The sequence below is a fragment of the Plecotus auritus genome, assembly GCF_963455305.1.
Source record: "Plecotus auritus genome assembly, chromosome: 3".
Taxonomy (NCBI): Eukaryota; Metazoa; Chordata; class Mammalia; order Chiroptera; family Vespertilionidae; genus Plecotus; species Plecotus auritus.
In genome coordinates, this window is record NC_137772.1 from 157,654,876 (window position 1) to 157,674,918 (window position 20,043).

At 32.6% G+C, this 20,043-nt stretch overlaps 1 protein-coding gene across 7 annotated transcripts in view; it reads right to left on the reverse strand.

Moving 5' to 3' along the window:
• CNOT2 (CCR4-NOT transcription complex subunit 2) overlaps positions 1 to 20,043 on the reverse strand; it is a 140,631-nt gene that overhangs the window by 9,990 nt on the left and 110,598 nt on the right. For 3 of the 7 annotated variants that reach the window (XM_080659469.1, XM_080659470.1, XM_080659468.1), the window contains 10 exons: positions 14,978 to 15,125; positions 14,067 to 14,249; positions 11,718 to 11,797; positions 9,038 to 9,163; positions 7,132 to 7,256; positions 6,061 to 6,181; positions 5,808 to 5,964; positions 3,121 to 3,182; positions 2,982 to 3,031; positions 849 to 949 (listed from right to left, as the gene is read on the reverse strand). In XM_080659469.1, coding sequence (XP_080515595.1) covers positions 849 to 949; positions 2,982 to 3,031; positions 3,121 to 3,182; positions 5,808 to 5,964; positions 6,061 to 6,181; positions 7,132 to 7,256; positions 9,038 to 9,163; positions 11,718 to 11,797; positions 14,067 to 14,249; positions 14,978 to 15,125 — 1,153 coding nt within the window. The remainder of the gene's footprint in view (positions 1 to 848; positions 950 to 2,981; positions 3,032 to 3,120; positions 3,183 to 5,807; positions 5,965 to 6,060; positions 6,182 to 7,131; positions 7,257 to 9,037; positions 9,164 to 11,717; positions 11,798 to 14,066; positions 14,250 to 14,977; positions 15,126 to 20,043) is intronic. The other 4 variants (XM_080659473.1, XM_080659472.1, XM_080659474.1 and 1 more) reach the window with 2 other exon arrangements.

Here is a 20,043-nt window from a genome sequence, read left to right on the forward strand (position 1 = left end):
TTTATTCACTTATAACTTAAAAGGAACAGTTACCAATTACTATCTTACAAAAAATGTAAAAATAACATGAGAAAAAAACAAATTCTCAGCTGAGAAATAAAAAACAATTTATTATCAACACAGTAAATTTTACATTTAAGTATGTAATCAAAGCCATTTATAGAAATATTATAAGAAATGTTATAAAATATTTAAATCTGTAAAAATGTCTCCTAATCATAACATCAGAAATTTTTAAGTAACTCACTGTATAGTAAACATGATTAGAATGACTAATATGTTACCAACTGTACATGAGAAACAACACAAACTTTTTATTTGTACGACATCAGGTAAAAACAGAAATGCTCAGAAAAAAACATATCCGTGGACCAACTTCTTAACAGTAATTTAAGTTGGATTTTATCTTATCAATATTTCAAAACACACAAGATATATGTACAGTGACTTGCCCACATAATATTTAATAGATATTTATTAAATGATGAAATTCACTGTCATTAACATATGTGGTTCCACAAGGAGTCAGATGAACCACAGTTATGAACCATATCTTATAAAAATTATATTCACCAAATCCATGATCCAAGTTGATTCTGCCTTCAGGCTTCTTACAAACTTAGGGTTAAGTTTAAAATTCTTTTTATGTACACAGTGATTATGAAGCCATAGTAATCTAAGGTTTCAATCTAAATTAACTTTATTTTACTAAATTTAAAAATAAATTTTTGATGGAGAAATATTTGCACTTTAAAAACAAAAGCCATCATCATTTTTTTAAAAGCAGCTTTCAGAATAAACAAGATCCACTATAATACAAAAATGTTTAAAAAATATTTTGAACATACAGCTCTACTGCAGCTAGAAGTTGTAATACGTCTCCTCCATTCATGTAATAGAGATAGAAGAGAAGGTCTTCTCCATATCGGCCAAGTTTTATTGCGGCCAGCTGAAAAAGAGAAATAAATTATTCTCAAATGTAAAACAAGTCTGAAAATCCTATCATATAACTGCTACCACTAAAGTAAAAACAGAAACAGAAACTCTTTATAGCAGATAACTGCTATTACATGATTATACAAGTAGCTATAATTCTAAAGGAGAGTTTCATCATTTAGGGTAGTTTATTATTTAAGTGACTAAAGTTATTTAACAATTACTTCTGGTACATCTATTTTATGTACTACTAGGAAAAGAGCTAAATAAAAACTTCCAATTGAGTTCAAATGCTGAATGTCTTACTTAAGGGATTTATTAGTTATCCAATGTGGGAGTAATAATGAAACATCGTGCTCAAAGATTCAGAACTTATATATTTAAGACCTAATTTCATTACTTACTAACATACCATGTCCAAGTAATTTAATGTCTCTAAACTTCAATTATAAAACGTAGACAATGACATCTTATGAGGGTTACTAAGACTAAAAGTGAAATTAACTAAGAGACTATATATGAACAAGCCTTGTAGAATGTCTAATAGACTCACAGGAAATGTTACTGAATCTGCATTTGACAATGACTCAACCACAAATCAGTTGGTTATGTATATTTAGCAAATCATGGATGTTTAGTACAAAAATCACGAAGAGATTGCTTTTTTTTTGTTTAAATGAATGTATAAAATGACTGCTTTACATGTCCTTCAGAAAGCAGAAACAAATTAATTGCCTACCAAACTATAAAATGTGAGTTCAATAGTCTCAAATTCTCACCAAATATATAAATGGTGAGATATTAATATAAATCTTAAATGCTCACCAAAACAAAAATACTTGGATCTTTTTACTCAATCCTGTATCTAAATATTTACTTAACTGTTACACATTCTCTGAATGTAATTTTTCTCTCCATTCATATTATCCCCATTCAGGTAGCAGTACCAAATGTGTCAAATCATCCTGTTAGTATTTCTTAAATTGGCATTGAGAAATGGTCTGGAACCTTTAGGTACTGGGAGCAAAAGAGCCCTATAGTGGTGGTGGCAGCAAATCACACAATCCAAAAATAGAAAAAGATATCTATCTCCATCTCATACTTATCTTCCACCTAACTCAAGAATTAAGACATAGTGAGAAATATATTTCTTTACTTGCCTGTCCACAACATCAACATTGATTTGGCTACACAACTACATGGTACAGATGCAGAACACTGTCATTTACATTAGCCACTATACACATATAACACAAATATGTAATTTTAATGTATTATATCCTTTTTTTACAAGGCCAAAATCCAGACACCATTTCTAACAAAAATAAACTCTTAGTTCTTTTCCCTAAAGTAAGTGTTTACCACTTTCTTTCTTTCTTTGACTAGGGGGAAAAAAAATAAAGATTAAAGCTGCAATCTGTTAACAGTTACTTTATAACTAGAATTTTAGGTAATTCAAAAGTAGAAAAAAAATACAGAAAAAAGCCAAAAGTCATAAACAGTTTTTAAATAGATAATATGTAGTTCTATTAAAAACCCTGTATCTGTACTATAAGAAAATCTTTATAACTGATAAGGATATAAAATCTAAAAAAAAGATTTTATATATACAGAGATTGGCAAAAGTAGGTCTACAGTTGCATTGTAATATTCTTATGAGTTAATAAAGCTAATGTAATAATCATAACCTGCATGTCTTCTTCTGTACGAACATCAGAAAGAATCTATTAAATATTTCAAGTTAGTTTATTCCCATCAACTACAGTTATGGTTGTACCCTGTTACTGATAACTATAAAGCAATATTTTATCAGTCCTAAAATTGTTTTGTTGGAAAGTATTTTAAAAATGTAACCCAGAACTTCATTAAAACATTAAAATTATAAACCAAAGTAGAAATAAAATTGCTACATATAGATGAATGAACATGTGAAATCATACCTGAGACCATTGCTAATTATTTTAAAATATTATGCTATCTGAACTGAAAAACAGTGCCTGAGTACTTATAAATTCATGCTGAGTAGAATAATAAACTACACTCACCTTATCCCTAATGTGAATGTTCGTTAAGTACTCAGATGGAACATGGAAGTCTAGATAATAAAATAAAAAAAGCCTTATTAACTGATTCTCAGTTATAAATATATTTTTTAAAGGTCTTAACACAAATACAATCTCCTACCTATGTCTTGAGGTCGACAAGGTGAAGATGCCCAGGGTGATGCAAATTTGGGGTAGAGATTTCTGAATAAAGGAGGGGAAAAAAAAACACTCTGAAGTCCAGGGTAGAAAAAAAGATTTCTAATTTTAGTTCAGGAAATCAGGAAAAACAATTAACTTCAAAAACATTAACTTTTTATTTCTAATTTCCTTTCTTGGGTTTACTATGACTTATATACAGCAGGAAACTGAAACAAGGTTTTATATATACAGGGGTTGGCAAAAGTAGGTTTACAGTTGCATTGTGACATTCTTTTGAGTCAATAAAGCTATTGTAATAATCATAACCTGCATGCCTTTTTCTATATGAACAACCGGACATATAGATATCTATGTCTTTGCTTAGAATTCATTAATGCCATGCCCCAAGTAAAATTACTTTCCCATTTTTATGGTCCAAAAAAACCCCAGTAATTATTAAAAGCAAAAGTTCAAATTCATCAAATATTTATTGAATGCTTATTATATGCCTGGAACCATTACAGGTGCTTGAAATACATAAACAAGCAAAGCAAAGATCACTGACAAAATGAAACTTACTTTTGGTTCAGGATGGTGGATTGGAGGGAGGCAGACAAAAACAATTTACATAATGAATAATATTCCCCATTAGTGGAGGGGCAGAGAGAGGAGATTAGTTATATAATTAAATATAGGTATCAGGTTAGTTATCATTTAAAGGGTCAGATATGAATGAAGACTTGAAGAATGTAAGGAATTAACCATTATTTATCTGCCAAAGACTATCCTAGTCTGAGGAAACTGCTAGAACCACTAAGGCAGAGCTATAACTGACATGTCTGAGGTACAGCAAGAAGGCCAGTGAAGCTGGGACAGAGTGAACAAAGGGAGAAGCTGTTGGAGAGAGAGAAATCAGGCCTATAGATATTAGAAGGCCTGTAAATATTTTGGGTTTTTAATCATAACGAAACTATAAATTCTTACTGGGTATATAGCAGAGGATAAACTTATTCAAAAATAACTGTCCTGGCTGCTGTGTAAAGAAGAAGAGATTGTGTGGGGCAAAGGAAGAAGAAAAAATAACCAGTGATTAGCTAATGGAATAATCCAGGCAGGAAGGGATGGTGATTCAAAACAGGATGGTAGCAGTTAAACCAGTGAGAAGCAATGCAGCAGTGCTTCTACTATATATGCCAAATGTTGCTGACAGGTCCAAAAAGGGTAAGTTTCTGAAAGTGACCAATGAATTTATTAACATACTGGTCATTTGATAACCTTGACAAGAGTTTTAGTGTAGCAGGAACAAAATATTAACAAAGAATAGAAGAAGACAAATGGGATTTATAGAGATGGCTCTTTTGAATTTTACTTCAAAGGAGAATATAAAAATGGGGGGGCATTAGGTCAAGAAGTACTTTTAATATGAAAGTAATAACATATTTGTATGCTGACAGAAATAACCCAACAAAGAAAAGAATGGATCAACTACAACAGTGTGCAAGATAAGGGAAGTGCAGATGGTAGTAAACAGATTTGGTTGGAGGACTATGCTGACATTCTCTTCTGATTGCTTCCATCTTTCTTAAAAAAAAAAAAATAGAAATAAAAAAACAAGGCCATCACCTGAGAGTAAGGACAGGGGTTTGAATAGGCAAATATAAAATAGTTGCACAGGACAGCAAAAGAATAAATGGACTAGGCATGCCAGTTATGATTATGGTCGGCAGAATTAAGGTCCTACTTTTCCCGTTCCTGGCTGTACACCTACATTGAAACCAGGCAGTGAAGTTGTACGTTTCTCTCCCGCCAGGCTCAGTAGCACAGGTCAAAAATAGAATAGGTGGAGATATCACCAGGGTTATAGTTTTTTGTCATGCAAGTATGACAAAGCAGGAGAGGGGCAAAGCAGTCAAGAGTATATGTAGCCAAAACCGGTTTGGCTCAGTGGATAGATCGTCAGCCTGTGGACTGAGGGGTCCCGGGTTCGATTCCGGTCAAGGGCATGTGACTTGGTTGCGGGCACATCCCCAGTAGGAGGTGTGCAGGAGGCAGCTGATCCATGTTTCTCTCTCATCGATGTTTCTAACTCTCTATCCCTCTTCCTTCCTCTGTAAAAAATCAATAAAATATATTAAAAAAAAAAAAAGAGTATATGTAGATGAGCAGTATGACTGACCATAGAATTTAACTGGTTAAGAAGGGAGTTCACTGCAGGGAAAGAGACACAGGGATGTTTTGGAACAACAAAAAGGTAGAAGAATGGATTGAAGGTCCCAATAGAGTCAAATGATTACAGGAGCCAACACTACAGGGAGAGAGATAGAAGATAAGAAGTGGCATGGGAGCACAGACTTAAAATCACAGAGAAACTAAAGTTACTAGAAATGGCAAGCTCAAAAGGATGATAAAAGAGGTGAGCAGGTGAGGTATAGTAGAGGGGTAAGATTTCTGGAGGAGAGAAATTCAAGGAGCCGAGATGTCAGGATTTGGAAAGATCGTATATGTGTATAAACTGCCGAATTATAAGAGGAGTAATATTGGGAAATGACAAAGATACAGGAGCTAATAGGAGAGGGAATGACCCATGAGTCGACAGATATAGCAACAATTAGTGGCTGCAGGTGATACAACTTGATGATATGCAAGGAGGTCTTATGTACAAATGTGGAAGGAAAGAAAAAAACTTACTCAGGAGAGTTCAGATTGAGGCCTAATGTTGTCAAGTCACTTCCTAATGCAAGATGTACCATTCCTGGGTCTGTCTCTGCTGCCCTGATAAATGTTAACAGGCCAATCATTCCAAACTGGTCCGTCACCATCCCTTGAGGAATGTTAGTAACCCGACCTGAATAAGAAGAACATAGTCATTTTTATCTTTGCTGAAATAGTAAAAAAATAAAATAATTCTGTAATACCACTGACATATTTTATGGAGTCCCACCATCAGGTAACACCTGGATCCCTTTTTTCTGCTGGTTATTATTTTGTGTTGTTGAACTTTTATCTCCAGGGAATTTGGGTCCATCTGTACTTGAAGTTGTCTTGCCAGATGTATTCAAATTCTAACATGAAAAAAAAAAAATTAAACGTAACATTAATTTTTGTTAAGTATAAACATTTCAAATTCACATTTCTATTCATTCTTTATTATATTTAGTTTGGTAGTAAATTATTACCTGTGTTCCAAGTTCTACATTAAATACTTTTGTTTCTACAACTGTCCCATTAGTATTCAAATAAATCCTGTATTATACACACTTGAACATTTAAAGGACAAGGAATATATGAAAAATAATTCTTATTTATTTCAGATTTTCAGTCACAGACAAAATATATTAACTATTATCTCAGGACTTTATGCTTCAGGATACACTCGAAATTACAAGTCTTCAATACTTTCATTTAGAAGAGGAACTAAATACCTAAATATCACCATAAAAACTTCCAAGATAAGTCAGAACATATGCACTTTTAAAATTCGTATTTATTTTAATTCTTACCCAATATTCTTCTTTATCAAATATTTTAATATACAAACTCCCATCACAAAAAAAAAGCTATTTTCAGTGCAATGTGGAAGAAATAAACATATTCGTTAAGTCAGAAAGAGGAAGCTGAGTTGGCTGAATCAACACAGGAATAAAAATGTGTATAAAGATTCTTCAAGGAGAAAACTTACTCAAGAAAAACACAGCTCCTTAGAAGGCTATAATATCAAACTTCATGGGATCCAGCTGACAGGGACTACAATAAAAGTCTAAATTAACTCTGAGAAGTTCAACAGAAATTTGCAAACCTATATGAAATAGGAAAAAAATAGGCTATCTTCTAAGTTATAAAGAGTTTCCACATTCTTCAGAAGTTAGATTATTACGAATATTCAAGATAAACAATTTTGTAATAGTATTTAGTAAGTCCTTAATATAATCTATAGTCTATAAAACTGTTAATATAAGAGAAATCTGAAGGGAAAACACTACATCACTGACATACATAATTCTCAGTTACTTACAGATTTACTGTCATCATTACTTGATGTTGGATCTTTATAGCTGGAACCAGGTAATGCTGGAAAGTCTTCGTTGTGTATTGAGAAGTCCTGGGATTGCTCATTTGCTGGTTTTGTTACCATTCCAACTATGTAATGAAAATAATCCAGAGAATTGCAATTGATATTTATGATATTTTGCTAAAAATTATAAAGTTAACTTCCCTCATAATATACCAAAAATATTTTTATTTTGCTCTGAAAGCATACTTCAAAAAAATTAGTATTCAGAATAACAATAAAGAACTAAATTTTTATATATTAACAACTCAATTTACAAAATAATGCAAGGGAAATAAGTGTTTAAGACATAATTTGATATTGATAATAATCATTAATAATTTTTTGTTTAAAAGCTTGCTTTAAATATTTGACTAGCTATTATAAATACCAGTTGTCAAATACAAATGAACAAAATAAATTTTAAGAGAACATGTCAGTATTCTACTTGAAAGTGACTTACAGAGTGAGCAAATTGCAATCAATTATTAAACAACTCCGTATTATTTCAGATTTTCTTGGACTCCATGTAATAGATGTAAAACATGCAAGAACTGGGAAGTAATCCTCCCACTATACTTGGCATTAGTCAGGCCCTTATTGGAGAACAATATCCAGTTTGGGGCGCCACAGTTCAAGAACGATATGGAGAAACTAGAGTTGGTCCAAGGAGAGCAACGGGAATGATTAAAGGGATGAAAAAGTGGACCTATGAGGAAAGGTTAAAAACATTAGAGTCTGAACTGAGAATCAAGTAGCTAGGTACTCAACTTCCAGATCATTTTTTGTTATTTTTGGAAGACTGATTTGGAAACTTCAGAATATGAACAATTACTTTTTCCCTTCTTCATATATTATTTGTATTCATATTCTGAAAGGCATGGAAATCCTTCTAGGTTGAAAATGGGAAAAAACAGTTTTAAGAGTGATGAACTGATCCCTCTAAGTTCATTGTTTTCTGCTACTGGTCTCTATCAGGTTCTGCCAAAAAGAAACAATTATGTGCAACGAATACAAAGAATACGGCTACATTGCAGCTACATAATTTTCATGTCTAAATTGTTACTGCCCGTGTTTCTACAACTGTCCTATAATATACAAATAAATCCTATATTATATACACTTGAACATTTAAAGGCCAAGGAATATATGGAAAATATTTAGCACCCCTCTTCTTTTCATTTAGCATCTATTAGACAAATTTCTTATTAGAGTCAGTAAAATGGGGTATTTCAATGGTGACGGAAAGTCTACATAAACTATACATGACCCATGAGCTGTGGTTCTCAACAGGAGGCAATTTTTCCCCCCCACACATTTGTCAATTATGGAGACATCTGTGGTAGTCACAATGGGGGAAGGGTAAGAGGTAAGAGGTGATACTGGCATCCAGTAGGCAGTGGCCAGGGATGTTGCTAAATATCCTATAATGTACAAGACAGCCCCTCATTTACAAGGAATTATCTGACCCAAATGTCAATAGTGTGGAGGCTAAAAAACTAGCTTAAAAAAAAATATTTACTGTATGGTCAGTCATTATTAATCACTAATAATGTATTCTTTTAAAAAATGTGTGACAAATTAATAAAAGGCAGATCACAAAGTCATTAAGGTATATCAATGCAGAACTGCCAGAAGAAAATAACTTCTGAATACCAATGAGGACTTCCTTTTGGTGTTTCTGTACAAACTAAGTTTTCCCATTTAACTTTGCTATGATGGTATTCTGGGAGGAAAACGCACTTTGGGTATATCAACTCCAACAAATTATACTACTCTGATCAGAAAACATACACACATGTATACCAGTATGTGTATATGTATGTGCAATGGAAAGTTTCCATTGGCCATCATTAAAAAGCTTAATTACCATAAGGAGCTCTTCCAGCCAAGGGGTTTATTAATGGAGTTGGGTTACCACTTCCTTCCCTTCTGTTTCGGTCTGCTAATGCTGGAAAATCTGAAAGGTCCAATCCTGTCACATTTTCACTTCCATCTAAATAATAAGAAAGAACACCAGTTATTGACTCAACCAACATTTTATAGATATTATTAGAGGCCAACCATAATATAATTTGAAATGACAGTGCCTTCTTGTTATATAATCCACAGCACTGTACTAGGTATATGCAGGTATACAATAAATATTTATGGATTGATTTCACATAAAAGAATTTCATGAACAATTCAGCAAAGCAAAATATAACTAGCATAATAAAAATTTTAAATCTCAGAGACTTAAGGTAAAGAATAAACAATAAGGTGGTACACTGTATTTCCCCAGTGAAAGATGATACTCTATAAAGTTATAGCTTTTTAGCTAGCAAGAGAGAGATTATTGTGATATAACTGCTCTTTTCATTATATCCAAAAGCAGAGCTTTTATCTGAAATGCTTGGAGCTTCAATTATATACAAGTGTGAGAATAACAGTGCTTCCTGCAAATGGCCAGAATCAGATCTGAAGGAAGGCAGTGGAAACAGAAATCGTAAGAACTTCTTTCCTGTGGTCTATTGGTCTCATCACAGATGTATATGCATGTGTGTGAGTGCATGTGTGTTTTGATTTGGGGAAATAAGCAGGGTAGCATAAGTAGGGTTCCCATGTCTGTTGAATTCTTAGGAAGCATGGGAATATGATATAAAGACCAAAAGTTTTTTACCTATTACACAGTAGGCGCTCAATAAATATGTTAGATAAAATTTCTTTTTCTTCATTTTAAATTTTTACAAACTCAGCTTGCTTCCTTTTAAAAATTAAAATTTAACCCAACATTTATACTTTGCCTATTTTAATCACCCCCTTGTTTTAACTTTTATTATTCTATAATTATTACAATCTTGTATTCCTAATTTTTAAAGAATTTAATTTCTACTTTGGTTTTAGCCTGCAATACAGTTTTTCTTTCACCTAGCGCTTTATAACCATTCTCACTTTATTTTGCCTTCTTTCCAGTTAATTTTAATTTTTCTCCAAGTTTCTTAATTAGAAAATTCTGAGGAAAAAAACAACACTTTTATCTCAAGATAATTGCTGAAAGAAAAAATACACTCTCTTAACATTCCAAGTTAGGTGGCAATTTAAAATTATGAAAGGTAAAAGATAAAATCATTCATACCCATTGTTGTTTTTTAAATTGAAGTCGATGAATTTTAAGTTTTAATAAGATACTATATGAATAAAATAGAAATAAACAATTCACACAGTTTCAACCTATATAGTAATCTCTCTTTAATTATTTGATTATAAATTAACTATATGTTAATTTTTAATACACATATTCAGGTCCTCTAAGATGAAATTAAATTGCCATGTTATCTGAAAATAATTTTTACTTAAAAACAGATAATTAACCCCCAAATTTATATTTTTAGGGCTTTAGTAACTATTTTCCCATCGTGAAATATTTTTAGTTAAAGCTGAATTTTAAAAATAATTCTAAAATTTATAGACATGTATAAAACCATAATTCAGAATGTAAGATGGCATTGTCAGACAGTTACTTTATGGTACATTTAAAATATTTTTGCCTTAAACTATGAGATGCAGTTTAATTTTAGAGATACTAAAATATTTTAAAAAATGTACATTTTAGAAACAATGGGATGTGGTACTTCGTATTATTTTAACATCTTGAATACAAATCAGTAACTTTCAAATGCTAAAAGTTGGAATTTTAAAGTCTCATTTGATCAACCCATGCTGCTAAAGAGAGAACTTTAAAAATCAAAGTCTATAGCCATAGATGACATTTCATTACTAAATCTTCTCTCAAGCTTCCACATATGCTCTATTTAACTGATCATTCTTTCACCTTCTACTTCTTTTACATACATTTCTCTCTCAACAATCATATTCATTTTGGCTCCTATGACCATAACAACATCCTTTATTTCCTTTCTCAGGAGGCAAGGGTGGAAGAGGGTGAAACCTGTAGCAGAATAGCAACAAAGCCTCCTATTTGGTCTGAAGCAGATGCTAAAAGAAATAAATCAACAGACTGCAAGAATTCTTTACTGTCAATATCATAGTTGGTTTTCCATGTAATTAATTTTGAATTATACACATAAAATTTCTAAGGGTTAAAATGCCAAAATCAGTATTAAAACTATTAAGAAAAACTTGTAAGTGGCTCCATATAATGTTAAAGATTTCTTCATTCTGGGTCTCACGGCTAGAATGCCGTACCACCCAACCTAGTTTGGACAATGGTAACAGGACTGAGGATAGGTAAAGTTCCTAAAGCAAAAAAGATTCGGAGGCATATATAAAGACTTAGTTAATGTTTAGGGTCCTCTAGGTATTAAGGAAATAATACTGAAGTTGTAAAACTATGTTTTTACCATGCCAAGTGAAAAATATATTTAAATATCTCTAAACTGTTCACTGAATTAAGTCCTATTCCTGTCAAATTCTCACTAGATTAAATTCTACCAATTTAACACACACAAAAAATATCCTGTAATATTTTAAGACTAGTATGTTCAATTGCTTTATATTTCAAAGATCTACCATATGTTTATAGGGTACTATCTCCAGAATAAGCTTACCTGTTCCATTAAAAATGTTACTTGATAAGGAGTTATTCATTCCAAATGCCTGATTCCTGTTCATTCCAAATCCAGACATACTGGGTACATAGAAAATAATTTTAGATATACAGTAAGAACACTAACTTTCAGATGAAGATAAACAAAAGTGTATACTTTTGGTCTCCTCATATAAAACAACAATATGTTTTAAGACAAATATTAATTTTGTTTTCCTGAGTTTAATTCTTTAAATTTATTTTAAAATCTCCCTAAAACCTTCCATGAACAATAGAGAACCAAACATCTTACACAGATGACTTAAGAAACAAAAAACCAAAAAATTTATAAGTCTTGAAGAAAACAAAGATTAACAGTACCATTTAGTCTTCTTGTAGAGTCAACTTACTGGATATACTGGCAGAACTAACCTCAAAACTATGCAGTTTAGTGTAGGACCATTGTTCCTGAATACTTTTCTTCCACTACTGGTAAAGTGTGCTACTGTTATTGTCCATAAAAGATCTTTTTTCATACAATCTTTCTTCCTCAACTAGAAAATACACTCCTCATAAACCGAGTCCATGTCATATTCCAACTGTGTATCCTCTGTCCTTAAGTGTTCAGGAGGAAATAACAGGCACTCAAACATTTAGTTCACCTGAAGTAAATGGTGCTTTTCGTTAACTGAATTCAGTGTTATAAAACACATCATTCTTATTTAAATATAGTTTATCTTTCCGATACTTAAAAGAAAAAAATATCTTCCTGTAGTCCCCTCAATTTTAAAAATTAATGAGCAATTAGTACTTGGTTACAGTGCCTTCTTTTTTTTTATTTTTATTTTTTTTGCACAAGCCTAAACATGGAAAAACAAAAGCAAAAAATAAGAATCAACTTAAAGCAAGGCCAGAGTAATTAAGAATTTCAAAAGGAATTAATGCCAATTCTACAATGATAGTAAGATTTTTAACATCAAAAAGTCTAATAAAAGATAGTGTATCCGTGTTCTTAGTAGGGTTTAACTGTTTGAAGATAACAGGTGTGTTGTTTTTCTGCCTATATCCAAAAAACTAACTATGACAAACAATATTTTCATAAAATACGCAGCTGTGCAACAACAATACTTTAGAGAAGAGTAGGAAAGCCTATAGAAATGTTCGTGTAATAGCATATTAGAATTGCTGATACAGGTACCCTCAAACACTGAATAAGTGCTAAGAGATGAAAACATTCTGTAATAAATATAACTCATCAATAGTAATAGCGGGGTTTTAGAGATCCAAAGTATCACTGACAGTTTATAAACAAATTATTTTTAAAAACAATTAAAATGTGAAAAAATACGGAAAGGCAAAAATTTAAATATATACATTCAATGAACAATACTATAAGAATGGGGAAAGATGTGATAAAGCTCAAGAAGTATTGCATGATTAGGAAGCTATCAAGGAGATGAGAATTTTGATAACCCTTTACAAGTAATAACTTAAAATTTAAAAAGCAGTATGATTATAAAAGAAATGTTCTTAAGTCTAAGTAAAAGTAAGAATTGAAGCTTATGAGATGAAGATTAAAAAGAAAATGTCCTAATAACCTATTTTAATTCAGATTTTACAAGTACTAGATAAAAGCAAGTGAAATAACTGGGTATGATGATACCAACTAGATCAAGGTCCTCTTTTTCCCTGGTGTTCCCCATTTAAAAAAATATTGGCAAACTTAAATGTTATCTTCGCAAGAAAGAAAGCCTTACATTGTAGATATAACTCTCATGTATTGTTATTATTTGCATAAGAGTATATTGAATGGATAGTGCAAAAAGGCATGAAAAGGTGTAAGAGTTCATCTTTTTGTTTTAAATGCCCGGACATGACAATTTTCAAATACTAAAGATGTAGTCGTAGAAAGCCTTTGTTCAAAAAGTCTCCAAAGTAAGTACAAAACTGAATTTCAGTTGAAAAGGTACTTAACCAAAGTCTAAGTGAAGCAAGGCAGTAATAGTCAAATATGTCCTATTCACAAGTATAAAATTCTTAGTGCACAGGTGACCAGCCTCATTTAATAGAGGAAAAACACACCAACAAAAATCTGCCTGGTGGCAACCTAAAAACAATCCTCTTCTAAGAGCAACAATAAAAAGCTATAATGTGCTTTCTAAAATAAAACTGATTTTCAAAAGAATGTGTTCTTGAATTTGGAGAGGTTAAAATTGTGATGTGTAACAGAAAGAGAGTCTCTGGTCATAAATATATGATGAAACACTTATGATACAGAAGCCACGACTCAAGAACAGAATGCTGAATATGAAAAGGCAAATTTGAAAATACCCAGAAAGACAATTATACACAGTATCAATAAACATCTTACCTGTTCACAGTAAAAGGCTGTCGAGAAGGCTGTTGCTTTGGCATACATATAATGCTTGGCGAGCTTCTGTTGGGGCTACCTAACCCTGAACTGCTCATGCTATTTGTCCTGCTAGGAATTCCAATGCCCTGACCAACCTGGGAGTGGTTCATCATATTCCTAGGATTCATAGGCAAAATACCCCTGAAAAAGAAGTCCATTATACTAAATAAACTCTCTACAATTACTCATTAAAAATTCTCTGTAAATAATCAATTGACCTAATCCTAGAACTTCAAATATACTTTCAAATTGCATTGCTAATTTTTATTAATTTCTTTTATCCAGCCTTTCTACTTTAAAAAAAAAATAAAAGCCAAAGTAAATAAACCAACAGGGGAAATTACAGTGGAACTAAAATACAGTGATATTCTAAGATGAGAGAACTATTACTGTAACTATAACATAAAATAATACAAATGTATCGCACACATATATTAGAATAATTTCATTCCAAATGTATGTCATTCTACTTTCTTCATACTAATATGCATCATCTATGTAATCTGTTTTATTTTATTCTCACTAGAGGCAATGGATGTGTGGTGAGGGAGCAATAATCAGAATTATCTAAGGAGTGATTTTAAATTGCATATCCTCCTTTGAGGAAGAAAGCTAGCTTTTGAAAAAGCCCCCCTGGTGGTAATTAACCCTTAATACCCACCAGCTGACAACCAGTATGCTAGCTGCAGGATAAAAACATCTTACACTAGACTTATCAATTTGCAATGAAATAAAATTAGCAGAGGGTATCAACTTTCTTTTCCTCAGTAAAAGGCACTGAATCATTTAGTTACCGTATGAAAAACTGAAAAGCTTGCTTACTCTACAAAGATACATTTTGAGAAATATGCTGGTCCACCAATAAATACCTGCTTGGAGATGGAGGCGTGTGAAGTGACATTGTTGGTACCCCTGTTGTTGGCGTGACGTGGCTCGGTAACTGAGTGCCTTGTGATAAGCTGCGATTTAACTGAGGGGTATTGTTGCTCATCCCCCTCATTGGAAGGCCTAGTGCACCTATTAAAAAAATTCAGAAGAAGGAAATTCATTGCCATCAGGAATGAAATTGTTATCCATCTTCTGGAGTTGGAAATTTAAAACATATAAAAATTATCTAACATGTAATATAATATGCAAATTTTAAATGAATATATTCAATTCACTCCAAATGGACTCTGATTTTAACAAAAATAATGTCCTGGTCTGAAACTTATTATAAATGGATATTGCTTTCATAATTCCTATTTTACAATAAACTATGTCTGTCAATGACAAACAAATTAGATGATTGATGTTCAATAAAAACAATTTATACAAATATGCTTTTAGAAAAATTTGCAATTGTGTTTTTGTTTTAAATAATAACTGAAGTACACAGACATTTAACCTCGCTTTGCTTAACTTTAACTTTTTATATGATCCTTTTAAAATGCATTTCAGAAAGTCTTTTTACCACTATTTATACTTACATACTTCTCAATATTATAGTCTTTACAAACCGAACATAAAATGTAAGCAACTGATTAAACTCAACCTGACATAGCTACAAGAAACAAAACTTTTAAATATATATATATACACACACATATGCATATATACAGATATATGCATATGTGTGTGTGTGTGTATATATATATGTATGTGTGTATGTGTGTGTGTGTGTGTATATATATATATATGTATATATATATATATATATATACATATATATATATATATATATATAAATTTCAAAGTAGCCCAGACAGCATGGCTCAGTGATTGAGCGTTGATCTATGAACTAGGAGGTCACGGTTCAATTCCCTGGTAGGGCGCATGCCTGGGTTGCAGCTTGATCCCCAGTGTGGGGCGTGCAGGAGGTGGCTGATCAATGATTCTCTCATCATTGATGTTTCTCTCTCTCCCTTCCTCTCTGAAATCAATAAAAATATATTTAAAAAATAAATAAATAAATTTCAAAGTACAGTCACCTATTTATCTGGGGCCAGATGTAGGGATAAATGCGTTCCAATAGGTGTATTGTTAAAGACTACTGAGGGTTTAATATTCAGATGTAAAATATTAAAAAATAAATGTTTGGGATAAGCTTTTTAGAAAAATGTATCACATAATTCCTACCTTTTATTAATATAAAATACAAATTATTATTTTCCTAGTGACTCAGAAGAATAATTATTATGGATACCTAATGTGCTAGATGTTTATTTTTCCCCCTTTTATCTCTCAAAGTAGGACTGTTCAGCTCTAACTTGTCATCATATATGCCTATGAATGAATGGCCCATTGCCTCCATCTTCCAAACCCACACTTTTTTATGCTTTCTGTTTCTGTCTACGTGGAATGGCACATCAGTCAACCAAACTTATTCTAACTGGGGGTTAAATAAAAGTGATAGGAGGGAGTGAGTGCTAATGAGTAAGTAGATGACAACTGCTAGAGATTTATACTGACTCTTCGCCACCCCCCTTTTGGTCTAATTTTGTGTCAAAAACTGCAACAACCTGCATATTTTGAAACTATGACCTCAAATAAATGGGGAATATATTCTGAATGTTTCTTTCAAATATCTTTGTAAAATTTACCTTTAGGCATAACTATGTACCACCTTCTAATCTAGGGATACCAGTGGATTATTAAGATTTCCCTTGAATCTACCAGCCTCAGTACTCAGCCTAAGTTTGCTTCTCAACTGAATGGACGCCAGTGTACACAACTTAATATAATGACCATAGGCTATGTGTACTCTTCTCACTCATGTTCCATGAAGACCCAAGCTTGTTTCTGCATTTCTTTAAGTCATATGAAGAGAATTGGCCTAGATTACATGTTGATTTAGTTACTACATGTCTGATCACTATAAGTTTTGTTATGAGTATACCACTACCTGCAGCCACTTTCTCTGAATATGGGACAAAATAAGAACAAAATATTAAAAATCAACCTATATAAGTATATAAGATTATCTTCAGAAGAAATCAGTCTTTTCCCTCTTTCAAGCACATAGTTTTCCCCTAGGCCCACTAGATGCTCCCTGAAACGAACGACCAAAGTGATAATTTTCACAACACTCACTAAACATTTACCAGCTGCTGGGGATACAGGAGTAAACAAGATAGAGAAAAAAGGCTCCTATCCTCAGGGAGCTTACATCCTTCTCTCCAAGTCCAAAAGTCAGCTATAGCTGCAAATTTCCCAAAGGAATGTTTTTCTCAGTGACTAACCAACAAGAAATATTATACAATTTTAGAGCCAGAAGGAACCTTAAAGATCACTTAGTCCAAAGTTCACGTTTTACAGATGAGGAAGCTGAGCTTCAGGTAAGTTAACTGACTGCTCCAAGGTGACCCAAAGAACCAAGACTAGAGTTTAGAGCCCTTTAGGAGCCCAATATAACACTAAATTAGTACCCTTATGAGTACCTAATGAATTTATTTTTTTCTCTTGCTTTCTTTTTCCATTTTTGAATGTTTATTTCTCTTCAAACTTTTTTTTAAACCTTCATCTCTTGTTCTCTTCCCTCCATTTTCTTTCTCCCTCTTTTCTCTGTATCTTTCAAGTTTTCTTTCCTCTGGTTTTCCTTTTCACTCTTTACAGCTTCTCCACTATAAACATACACTTTCCAAAAATCTAGTACCCTTAGGCTTTTTTTCTAATAATTAATAAGTCCTACAAAACCCATCCAGATTTGCTTACTTCAACCCTTCATATACAAATTATTCTATGTGGTATTATGAAAATTTATAACTTTAGAAGCATGAGATTATCTAAACATTAGCAAAAACCTTTAGAGAAGGAAATAAGAATGGGTAAGGTTATGTAATCAATTAGGAATTGGCAAATGAGTTAATTTATAGTGCGTAGAGTGGAGGAAGACTCTGAAATAAATAAACTCAAAGACTAGCATTTACTTTTATTTTTTCTTCAACATGCTTAATTTAACAAAAAACAGCTAATAAATTCAAAATTTCTGAGATGTACTTTGAATTAGGTAGGTATAAAATAATCAAAAGAGCAGAAAGGAGGACATCAATTTCATACTGGATCATCAAACCTTGAATACTTAAGAATTGAGTTATTTTTAAAAAATCAAATTCCTTTAAGACATAAAGAATATCACTGTAAGTCAAAGTATTACAAGTGAGTAGGGTCAGAGGAGGGAAAAATTCCCTCTTTTTCTAGCATAATTAGAAAAAAATCATGGAAATTCATCTCCAAAATATTACTAGTATACCAAGAAGAATACGTATAAGTTGAAAGAAAAAAAAAGGGGGGGGGACATAAACTTTTTTTGGGCACAAAATAACTACAACAGTAAATATAAATATGAATGCCTGAGCTTGTATATTGGCAGGGCAGTAGAATTAAAATTTATCACACACCTAAGAACCATGTGTCAAATATTATGCTACTTCATCTCTTTTCCTCCTTATAACAATCCTACTGAGAAAATTATTTACTCCCCTTTTTACAGAACAGGAATAAAACATGAACAACAACAACAACAACAATGAAAAACTGTTAAAAAGCAGTAGGGAAAGTTCTAAAACTTTTATAAACAAAAATTTTCTTTCATTTTGACAAACTGATAAAGAGTAATACAATGTCAGGAGACATATAGGAACATATTCCAAATACAAAGCTACATATTTGGCAGGGTGCTAAACAATCGAAGAATGAATTGAATTCTTTATTAATCCTTTTTCAGAAATACAAAAGCCTATGATCTAAGAAATGTTTCCATGAATTATTTCCACTGCACAAACTGATTAAGAGCACATCCCTTACATACTTATGGCAAGATATGTCATTCTTTATTCAAGGTTTGGCTAAAGATAAAAATACAAGTTATAAGGAAAAAAATCAATTACAGCAACCAAATCCTTGAATATTCAGACTTTAAGTTTCCTGAAATCTATATTAAGGAAAGGGAGGAAATCCCTAATTCATCCAAGAGACCTGATTAAAGTATTCTCCTTTCCATTCCCAAAGCAAGTAGCCTCCCCTAGGAACTCACTTGTCCTAACCACACCGACAAAGGACAACCATCTTCTTACCTCCAAACTGTCCTGCATTTGGCCAATTAATCCTCTCTCTAACATTATTTCATTACTCATTTTCCTTTATTAAAATCAAAAGATCTTAGAGACAGAAAAATCTCCAGAGATCATCATTCAACTAAGTTATAGATGAGATCATCCAACAAAGTTATATATGACAAACTAACATCAAGCATTAAGATCACAAATGAATAAAAATAATGACCCAATTTCGTTACTCCTATTTCAATTCCATCTTTTAACCAATCACTTTCCACTTCTTATAGCAGTTACTAACTTTTGCATCAACTGAGTAACTTTAATGTCTGGGTTCCATGCCCAGAAATTGTGACTTAGTCTGGGTCTGAGAAATTAATAGGCAGTAGGATTTAAAAATCTCTCCAGGTGTTTCTAGGGGTGCAGCCAGGGTGCACTATTCTATAGTATTAAATCCAATCGCAGTTTAGTCTTGAAAATTATGTCAAGTTCCAAAAAATCCTTCTTAATCTTTATTTCATTCTCCTCCCAGTTTTATTGATAACTGACATATATCTCTTCTAATCTTAATTAATATTTTACTTACCCAATATATATTCTTTTAACACTAGAGGCCCAGCACGCACAAAATCATGCATGGTTAGGGTCCCTAGGCCTAGCCTGGCCTCCGTCGCATGGCCTCTGCCGCCCTGTGACGTTACGTGAAGCTCCCTGCCCTGGGACACTCTGCAATACTCCCTCCGCCCCTCGACTGCTCCGTGAAGCTTGCTGCTGCCCCGTGAAGCTCGCCGCTGGACGCTTCGCAAAACTCGCTGCTGCCTGAGTGACTGCTCTGCTAAGCTCATGGCCACCCTGCGAAGCAGCCTGCCACCACCTCTCAACAGTCCCCAGTCCCACCCCGC